This window comes from Octopus bimaculoides, chromosome 5, assembly GCF_001194135.2.
Source record: "Octopus bimaculoides isolate UCB-OBI-ISO-001 chromosome 5, ASM119413v2, whole genome shotgun sequence".
NCBI classification, from domain to species: domain Eukaryota; kingdom Metazoa; phylum Mollusca; class Cephalopoda; order Octopoda; family Octopodidae; genus Octopus; species Octopus bimaculoides.
Genome location: NC_068985.1, coordinates 35968979 through 35980010, shown reverse-complemented (window position 1 = coordinate 35980010; position 11032 = coordinate 35968979). Strand labels below are relative to the sequence as shown.

Below are 11032 nucleotides of genomic sequence, written 5' to 3'. Positions count from 1 at the left end.
TGTGTGTGTGTGTGTGTGTATATAAGCAATAATCATAACGATATTGGAGAATTGTTCCTCCTCGGTGTCTATCCAACTAGCCAAATGGATAGACCCTGAAGAAACTAAATAAAAAATCATGCCAAGTTGCATCTGCAACTACCTGCAATCTGTGTAATGGAAACATGTGTAGGTCATAAAGACTGTACAAAATATGCTATATAAATCCATGTAGAATTACGTTTAAAAGGAGACAAAATGCATGGAGAAGACATTTACTAATACTATTCTTCTAGCTTCAAGAAATGAGTTACTCTAGTGGATTAAATAACCTCAAGGAAATCAAAAAACAAACTTATTAAATCATACAGCCTTACCCAGATGGTGATCACCATATAAGTTTTATTATAAGCTTTTTTCTCTACTGGTTCAAGTTGAGTGTTTGCAAAAGAGCATCATCTGATTCAATCTTGATCATACACAGTACTAGTAGAACAGATATTCTTATTTAACCTGAAGAATTTTATTTCAAATTTATTTATAAGAAATTTACAAACCCTTTGAAGAGGAATAATATCTTTATTAGTCAATTTCTTTCCATTGATTGGATCAATCATGTCCTTTTTAATAATTTTTTCCACACACTCCATAGTAACCACTTTGCCCCTGTAATTACAAAGGCATTTTATAATAAAACAAATTTAACAAATTGTGTAAAGTAATTTATTTTTTAATTTCAATTATCAAATCAATTAAATGATTATTTCACTAAAGATTAGAAAAAATTGGAGAGACTTAAGAAATAATTCTAACTTGGTGAAGTATCTCTTTTTGGAAAATTCTTTTGCATAAGTTCACCATGTTTTCAAGAGTCTTAACCAAGGTCCTACCATAGAACTTAGCTAGTAAGTTATTTATAATAAAAAATATTACTACTGTAAAGAACATTACAGGACAGGAGGTGGTGATCTACAGAACAACACAACTGAAATCTAGATTATTACAATACTGAATTATAGAAATAATGAAATCTGAAATGATAATTTCCAAGCTACATAGAACCAAGTTTTTATAAAACCTCTAAAATTCTTATTTCAAGTTGATTTATTCAGACCCCAAATTAATCCTTTCAATCCTTCCACTCACAAGCATTATGGCCCTGGAGTCCCTCTCCCAGCTTTTGTTTTTTTTACAGTTGTCAACTTGAAGTTCATCACGATGAACATCTCGATGAATATCAATTGTATTGATCTCATCATTCTGGAAGTCCTGCAAAGACCATGGGACTAGTTCCGTCTTCTGCCTGACAAAACAATTAAACTTCAAAGAAAATTTCAAAAGTTATAAAAGAATCTGGCTTCAATACTATTTAAAATAATGTCATAAAGAAGTTAAAGAAGTTATGTTTTTTCTAAAAAGAACGTAAAAAAAGCACACTTACGATGTCTTCAAAGCAGCACATGGTACAGAGTTACCCAAAACATCATTTGAAACAGCACATACATATCTAGCCTTAAAAGCAAACAAAAGTTTAAGAAGGTTAACTGTTGGAAGGAAAACAATAAATGAACATAATTGATAAAATGAATTAGCATTCTCTCTTACATGTTACATCGGATTTCTCTTAATATACCCTTGGAGCCTTTTAGGCTTGTGGAACACATAACAACATCTCTAGTACTGATACCAAGATAAAAATGTACAATTTTTTTTTTTAAGTGGCTGATATTATGAAGAGCATCTGCTAATAGAAGCATAACTAAAATTGGAATATATGAGTGAGACAGTCCAACCCATCATGGAGGGAAATAACTCCAAATAAAAGCTGACTTGTACTTTGACAATCCATCCAACTCATGCCATCATGAGAAACAGACAACTGAGGTGTTGTTGTTGTTGTTGTTGTTGTTGTTGTTGATGATGATGAGGAGGAGGAATTAAATATGATTTATAAAAGAGCAAACAGTAAATTTTACTTAATAATAGTTTTAAACGTAATGTTAGGAACATACAAATTTATTACTATTATTGTTATTATTTTCTTTTTCTCTCTCTTTCACTGTTTATTATTATTTATTTATGTTGTTGCTTTGTTTTATACAAGCTGGATATGGCCTAGTCAAGTTGTCCACAAGGGAGTCATGACCAACAACAGGTGGAACAGCGTTATCGTCAACTGTTACTAAAGTAAAGGTGACACCTTACACAGAAACAATTAGAGTTCATCAAATTGATGGACCAGGCCATGAAAGTTAAAGAGACAGGGTCATAGCTCAACTAATTAGGAAGAGAGTTAGCCTGGATGAGATGCAGTTCAGTAGTGTTTCTCTCAAATGCTACATTCCTGGTAAGGCAACTGCAGGAGAAACATTTAGCAAAGAATAAACCTCTGTACTTGTCTTTTGTAGATCTGGAGAAAGCCTTTGGCAGAACCTTCCACTCCTTTATCTGGTAGGCAATATGGAAGCTAGGGAGGTTGGTGAGGATGGTACAAGGATGCTGTCAGTAAGGTGAAGGTTGACAATGAGTATAGCAATGAATTTAGTATGCAAATAGAAGTTCACCAAGGATCGGTTCTCAGTCCCTACTTGTCTATCATAGTCCTCCAGGCCATAACAGAGCAATTTAAGACAGGCCACTCTTGGAAGCTCCTCTATGCTGATGACCTTGTTCTTATAGCTGTATCACTATATGAACTAGAGACAAAATTTCAGGTGTGGAAGCAAGGTCTGGAATCTAAGAGCTTTAGAGTTAATTTGGTTAAGACATAAGTCCTAGTAAGTAGTAAAATGGACAAATCTCAAAATCCTTCAGGGAGATGGCCCTGCTTGATATGTAGGAAAAGTGTTAGCAGAAACTCCAGTTAGTAGAAACACAGTGAACTCAGTGCAAGCTATGGACATATAAGAGTTGTAGTGGTATTGTAGGAAGGTTAAGAGAAAAGTAGTGCTTGTGTACAGAGAATAGATTTGTTCAAATGTCTAGTCAGATAGCTTCCATTACCTAGGTGACCAAGTTAGCAGCGAAGGACGAAGTACTGAAAGTGTAGTTGCTAGAATTAAAACAGGTTGGACAAAGTTCAGAGAGCTACTACCTTTGTTGGTAACTAAGGGTCTCTCCCTAAGAGTGAAAAGCAGATTGTATAATGCCTTCGTACATACAGTAATGCTACATCACAGTGAAACATGGGGTATGACTACAGAGGACATGTGAAGGCTTGAAAGAAATGAAGCCCATCCAATGGATGGGTAATGTCAGTGTCTGTATGACAGAATGTAATTGATCTAAAGAAAATATTGAGTACAAGAGACATCAGATGTAGTGTGCAAGAAAGAAGACTGCCCTGGTATGGTCAGGTGATGCATATGGATGAGGACAGCTGCATAAAGAAGAGCCAATCTAATTGTGGAAGGAGTAAACCCAGGGAGACACAGGATGAAGTAGTGAGAAAGGGTCTTCAGATGTTGCGCCTCACAGCAGAGATGACAAGAGACTGACTCTTCTGGTGGTTTGCTGTGCTTAAGACACATCAAGCTAAGTAAAATTTTGGCTGTCCAAACATGGAGGTATGTTTCCTAAGTCCCTCTCTCAGCTGAGGGGTCCTTCTCTTGAGAGTTTACAGGTGCTGGTATTACATAAAAAGCACTCATGCTGGTGTCATATTAAAAGCATATGTGCCAGCACCCCATAAAAGCACCCATGTCAGTGCCATGTAGAAACACCCGTTCCAGTGTCACATAAAAGCATCTGTATCAGAGCCACATAAAAAGCACCCAGGACACTCTGTGAAGTGATTGGCATTAGGAAGGGCATCCAGCCATAGAAACCATGCCAAAACAGACAAATGGAACCTGGGCAGTGCTCCAGCTGGCCAATTACTCTCAAACCATACAACCCATGCCAGCATAGAAAGCAGACATTAAATGATGATGATAATGATGATGATGTTCCAACTTTCATCCAGATATCTCAAGTAACAGCAAGTTGGAAGTTTTATTATGGGTATCATTTAGGATCAGCAATGATATATTGTGTGGGAAGGAGACCAGAATCTGAGAACTAAGATTCTGTTAAGCTTGTAATATTTTAGTTTTGAAAACATTTTAAGACAATTAAGTGCTTTGAGGTGGACAATATTTTTCTTAGGATGTAGGCAGTAATCATGAGAATAATTTTTTGTAGTTCTGATACTTTTAGATTTCCTGGTATTTGGCAATAGTGTTTAAGAGTGCTATTAGGTATAATCACCAAAGATCTGATGATCACAGGGACTGTTGTTGTTCTTAGAGGTCACATTTTTGAAACCTTTATTTCAAGGTCTTTGTATTTAATTAAATTTTCAAATATTTTTACAGAAGTGTTGCAGTCTGCTGGAATTGATATATCTATGAGCAAGCATGTTTTATCAATGTGATTTTTTTTTAGATTTTTTTTATCTCAATATCTTGAGTTATTGGCCAGATTAGCTTGATCAGTTTGAATTCTAAAGTACAAAAGAATGGTGATACCTTTATCTTCTACTACTTTACCAGTTCTTCTCATATGAAAGTTCAGACTTACAGCATATAATCCAGTGCAAATACAGATTAAGCCCTTCATGGCAATTAATATATTCAGAGATGAGGTGGTCAATTGTTTTTATGGTTGCACTACAAATACAACTGGTAGAATCAGCTCTATTTTTAAGAAAGCTTCCTTGGTAGTTTCTTGTAAGAAGACATTATTCCTGAGCAACTATAATTAAGTCCTCTGTCCAGATGTGGCCAACAACTGATGGGTCATATTTGTATCAACATCACTGGCTTCTCTAGAGTATTTGCTATGAAGTGATTTACTTTTCTATCTATTTCACAGCTCTGAGATTCCATTTGATTTCGTTTGTGTTTTTGTCTGTTTTGCTTTCACAGTGGATTCTTTTGTTTCATTTAATGAGAGCGCAGTGGATTAATAGGAAGATTATCAAAGAAGGTAGTGTTCATATGTGGAAGATGTACAGGATCCATAAAAACTACAGAGACTCAGGATATTGATTCTCTCAAATGCCCTAGTGGCATTTCTGCTACCAAGGGAACCAAATAAGTAGTGGGAGAGGATGCACGGAGAGTGTGATAGCTAGAATAAGAATAGGATGGAGGAAATTCAGAGAGTTGTTACCTCTGTTGGCAATGAAGGGTTTCTCTCTCTGAGTGAAAGGAAGATTGTATGATGCATGTATACAGACTGTAATTTTACATGGTAGTGAAATGTGGGTCCTGAATGCAGAGGACATGTAAAAGTTAGAAAGAAATGAGGCTAGTATGCTCCTCTGGGTGTATAATGTAATGTATAATTGACAGAGTGCTAGTGCTTTGAGACAGAAGTTAGGCATAAAAGGAATTATTTGCTGTGTGCAAGAGAGAAGACTGCACTGGTTTGGGAATGTGGTGCAGATGGATGCCAACAACTCCATAAAGAAGTGCCAACATCTCAAAGTAGATGAAACACATGGAAGTGGGAGACCCAGAAAGGCAAGGGATGAAGTGCTGAAGAATGATCTCAGGAAGCTGAACCTTTCAGGCAAGATGACAAAGGACTGAGATGCTTGGCACCTTGCTGTACTCAAGAAGACCTGTACTCCACAGCAGAAGTGCTAAGACTGGTCCCCAACAGTGGTGAGGATTGATCTTCAAGAGTCCTGGGCTGGTGCCACATAGTTAAGTATTAAGGCCAATCCCATTAATTATATCTCTTTCCTCCTCCAAATGAGTGCTTTTGTGCTTTGAGAGAAAAGTTGAACCTAAGAAGCATCAGTTGTGGTGTGCAAGAGAGACGATTGCGCTGGTATGGTCATGTGGCGAGAATGGATGAGGATAGCTGTGTGAAAAAGTGTTACACCCTAGCGGTTGAGGGAACCTGTGGAAGACGTAGACCCAGGAAGACCTGAGATGAGGTGGTGAAGCACAACCTTCGAACATTAGGCCTCACCGAGGCAATGACTAGTGACCGAGACCTTTGGAAATATGCTGTGCATGAGAAGACCCAGCAAGACAAGTGAGACCATAACCCGTGAGACCATAACCATGTAACCAGCTCACTTATGCGTACCTTTCCTTCATTGGACACTAAACTCTGCTTGCGAAGATATGTTGAAGCAAGTGAAATCGAAATTGAACCAAATTCAATGACTGGCACCCATGCCAGTGAAGCGCTAACAGCACCATCTGAGCGGGATCATTGCCAGAGCAGTTGTCTGGCTTCCTTATTTCAAATCACCAGCCCAGTATACATGTAGAGACAGCCAAAAGAAGCATTTGACCTAGGCTGCCTTCTACCAACTGTTAAACATGGAGGAGAATTTGTGATGATCTGGGGTAATATATCTTGGTAATCTGCTGGCCCAATGGTTTCCCTTCATGGCAGAATTAATAGTTAAGACTATTTAAGCATTTTATCTGATCAAATTCATCCTATGGTTGCGGAACTATTTCTGGAGGGAAACGCAATCTTTCAGGATGATGAGGCATCAATTCACACAGCTAAAGTTGTTACTGAATGGCACGAGGAACATTCTGGTGAAGTTGAACATCTTATCTGGCCACCACAGTCCTCAGATCTCAATATTAGAGAACATTTGTGGTGCATTTTAGAAAAACAGGAAAAAGAGTTGATATCCTCCACCATCATCACTGCAAGAACTGGAGACTGTTTTAGCTGAAGAATGGACAAAAATTCCTTTGGAAACAATTCAAACGTTGTATGAGTCCATACCTCATAGAATTCAAGCTGTAATTACTGCCAAAAGTGGTCCTAACCCATATTAAAATAAATTTGTTTGAAATTTCAAGGTGTTGCCATTATCTTGTCCAACCCCTGTATTTTTCTTGTCCTTCATGAGAATATCACTGCCATAAGTATGTTTTGCTTTCTTTTAAATCAATACTAGCTTAGCTAACACTAAAAGCCTATCATATAATTCTTTTTAACACATTCCCTATTATAGAACAGATGGCTCATCCTTGTTCACAATATTCTTTGATTTCTTTGGATGCTTTTGTAGCATGCAAAAAGAGAAAGAGGCTGCCAGCTCTTAGCAAAACTATCCTTCATTTCTTATAAGAAAGGAACGCAATGAGTAATCTCCCACAATTGTATCTGTGACAGTATAGCATAGCTGTGTGTGTGTGTGAGAGAGGGGGGGGGGAGAAAAATCATCACCAGTATGGCGTTGAACAACTAGTACTTTACTATCAGTTCTGGAAACAGAAAAAAAAAACAAAGCTGGCTGTGTTAAGAGTTGAAGTGAGAATGCAAAGAGCCAGAATAATTACCACAGAGCATTGTCCTATACTGTAACAATTCTGTTGACTGCCTTCAGTCATATAAAACTGTGATAGCAAAATTAAGACCATCATAATCATCACATTACTTTATTACAATGATGTATCATCATCATCATCATCGTTTAACATCCGTTTTCCATGGTGACATGGGTTGGATGGTTTGATTGAGGTCTGGAGAACCAGCAGCTGTACCAGATCTGGCAGTGTTTCTACAACTGGATGCCTTTCCTAATGCCAACCACTCCGAGAGTGTAGTGGGTGCTTTTTATGTGCCACCAGCACAGGAGCCAGTCAGGCAGGCCTGGCATTGATCACATTCAGGTAGTGCATTTTACATGCCACTGGCATGGGAGCCAGTCAAAGGGTACTGGCATCAGCCACGTTCAGATGGTGCTTTTTATGTGCCACTGGTACAGGAGCCAGTCAGGCGGACCTGGCATCAACCACGTTCAGATGGTGCTTTTTACGTGCCACCGGCAGGGGAGACAGTCATCGACCACTTTCGGATGATGCATTTTACGTGCCACCGGAATAAATATATATATATATATATATAGACGTTAAACGATGATGATGATGATGATGATGATATATATATATATAATGTTAAAAGTACGAAATTAGTCATTTAAAGAATTTGTCCTAACCAGTTTGTGATAAAAACCTATATTACTAGAGTTAGCAGAAAGTATATAAATTAGAAATATGAAAGAAAAATTTACCTGTTTTGTTATAAGGGAAGTCTTTGTATCCCTATCATTTATTGGTGTGAAAGTAATATCAATGAGATCTTTTAGCTTTATAGGTTTTCCACTCATTGGGCAACGAACCTTTTCATCCTACAATGACAAATAGCAGATAAGTTTACTGATATCAAAATAGTAAACAATTCAGATCTGATACAGTATATATTTTCAGTGAAAAATAATGATTATCTGTACAACAGCTATGCTTTATATCTGAAAACATTGCTGAAAAATTATCATATGTCTTTCAAAAATATGTTTTCAAACATAAATGCTCACTGCAAGCGAATTATGTGTGAGTAAACAATTGGAAATAGTAAAATTCAAAAATTATTTTTTTGTTAACTTTTATTTGTGTTGAAGTAGGTAGCTCTTACTTACACACATAGATATATAACTGTCAAGTTATATTTTGGCTATATTTCTTAGATGAGTAATTTTATACATGTTTCTAAAATATGATAAAATATATAATCATATATTTTTCTAACATTAATTATATTTCTAGGATGAATAATAATATCAGTTAACTAAGTTCCTTTTCATTATTTATTTATTTACTTTCTTTTATGTATGAGTGTTATGACATTGCTATTATAAAACATGGAAAGCCAATGTCAGAAATAAAACTTTCCAGTTCAAATGTAACTCTAATGTGTGTGCATGCGTGTGCATGCGTGTGCATGCTTATGATGTGGTTTATTTGTATATATTTAATTATACGGTTATATATGAATATGGATTCAGGTACTGTAGATTAATTATACATATTTTTAAAATATCTACAATCATAATTATACATATTTTAAACGTATCTACAATCAAATGTAAAGGAACACAATAGAATTAAGATTTAAATTATATATAAGGCAATAAAATTAGGGCAAAAGGAGGGCAAACAAAATTAACTTAAAAAAGAAATCAACACAAAATGTATTTGTTATTATTTAGCCCAAGATCAGCCATGAATGAACAGACTTATGACATGCATGCAAATGTAGGGGCACATCCAGTCTATTTGTATATCTAGGTACACTAGGTGTATCCTTCCTTTTTTAGACAGTTGAATGGATTTGAAGGCATTTAGCAGTTATTTCTAGCAGGTAGAGTGAGTATGTGGACACTCCTTCAGTGGCTTGGACCGCATAGAAATACTCTGTTGATTTGACTACGTATAGTCTCCCTCACATGTGTATGTAATGCTTACAGTTGAATTAACTCATTTTGCTATATTCAACTATAATACTGATAAATATATATAGGAAAATGAGTTAACTCTAATACTGATAATTTTTTAGAATATGAACATAAATTAATCCTCCTCCTCCTCCTCCTCACCACGACCACCACCACCACCACCAATATTTAATGTTATTTTCCACGCTGGTATGGGTTGGATGGTTTGACAGGAACTGGCAAGGCCAGGGACCGCGCCAGGCTCCACAGTCTGTTTTGGCTTTGTTTCTATGCCTGGATGCCCTTCCTAACATCAACCTATTTACAGAGAGTACTGGGTGCTTTTTATGTAGCACCATTATCAGTGATTTCTACATGGCACCAGCACCCACACCAATGCTTTTTGTACATGGCACTTTGGTTTTAGGATCTCACTTCTGTTGTGGTGGATGGGTTTGCTTGAGTACAGAAATGTGCCACATTTCTCAGACCTCTGTCAAGTACAGCAATACACCACATATCTCAGATGCAGTAATTATTTTTATACCAACTTACATTTCAGGGCCTAAGAAACATAATGAAAATTTTATTTGCTTAGATGAAAACTGATTGAATAAAAAGGAAAGATAATACTTACAGGCTTTGTCATGACAGATGCACTCGCACTTGGGGTCAGACACGGTAACCAAAAGCTAGGCAAAGCTTTGTCCTTTCCTTGTTTCATGTTACTAATACTTGTGCTACGACTAGTGCTTGCTGACAAATGAAATAAAGAAATTCATAAATAAATAAATAAATAAAACAATGAATAAATTATCATCATTATTATTTGAGTGTCTCTTTTCCCAAAGAACGGTATGGGTTTAACAGGCTTGTATTAATGTACTGCTCTGTTTGTTCTAAAGATTAGATTATTCTATTTAAGTAAAAACATACAAAATATACAGCAAAGTTGAACTCAAAGTACAGAGAACCAAAAGAAACACCACATGGCATTTCCTTGAAATTTGAGTGAATTTCGCAGCTATTTACAGCAGATTGAACAACCATATAGAGGTTTCTTCACTGGCTCGTTCATTGGCCTTGGTTTCATCATATACACATTTCACTCAGAGGAACAAATTAATTCTCTCACTTCCAGCTAGAATAGTGTGCAAGTGTGTAGATACATCATCATCATCATCACCACTTAACTTCCACTTTTCCATGCTTGCATGGGTTGGATGGAGTTTATTTAAGGTAGATTTTCTATGACCAAAAGTCCTTCCATTTGTCAAGCCTTACTTGTTTCTATGCAAAATAATATTTACCCAAGGCCAGCCATGTTTTTGCAAAATATTAGAAACGAATGATATTGCTTGTATGACACTCATCTACAACCATCATGTGAAGTCAACAGAAGGAGGCACACACACACATACATATATACAATGGGCTTCTTTCAGTTTCCATCAACCAAATCGATTCACAAGGCTTTGGTCAACCTGGGGCTATAGTAGGAGACACTTGCCCAAGATGTCATGTGTTGAAACTGAACCCAGATCCACATGGTTGAAAAGTAAACTTCTTACCATACAGTCACACCTGCAGCTATACACAAATAAAATCATAACAAAGTGAAAAGAAACAATAGGCGCAGGAGTGGCTGTGTGGTAAGTAGCTTGCTTACCAACGACATGATTCTGGGTTCATTCCCACTGCGTGGCACCTTGGGCAAGTGTCTTCTGCTATAGCCTCGGGCCGACCAAAGCCTTGTGAGTGGATTTGGTAGACGGAAACTGAAAGAAGCCCATCGTATATATGTACATGTAT

At 36.7% G+C, this 11032-nt stretch overlaps 1 protein-coding gene across 1 annotated transcript in view; it reads right to left on the bottom strand.

The window, feature by feature from the left end:
* Window positions 1-11032, bottom strand: part of LOC106875481 (nitric oxide synthase-interacting protein) — a 27777-nt gene that overhangs the window by 2426 nt on the left and 14319 nt on the right. Inside the window, exons 6-9 of the mRNA XM_014923637.2 lie at window positions 9858-9976; window positions 8021-8137; window positions 1421-1491; window positions 537-645 (exon numbers count right to left, since the gene is read on the bottom strand). Coding sequence (XP_014779123.1) covers window positions 537-645; window positions 1421-1491; window positions 8021-8137; window positions 9858-9976 — 416 coding nt within the window. The remainder of the gene's footprint in view (window positions 1-536; window positions 646-1420; window positions 1492-8020; window positions 8138-9857; window positions 9977-11032) is intronic.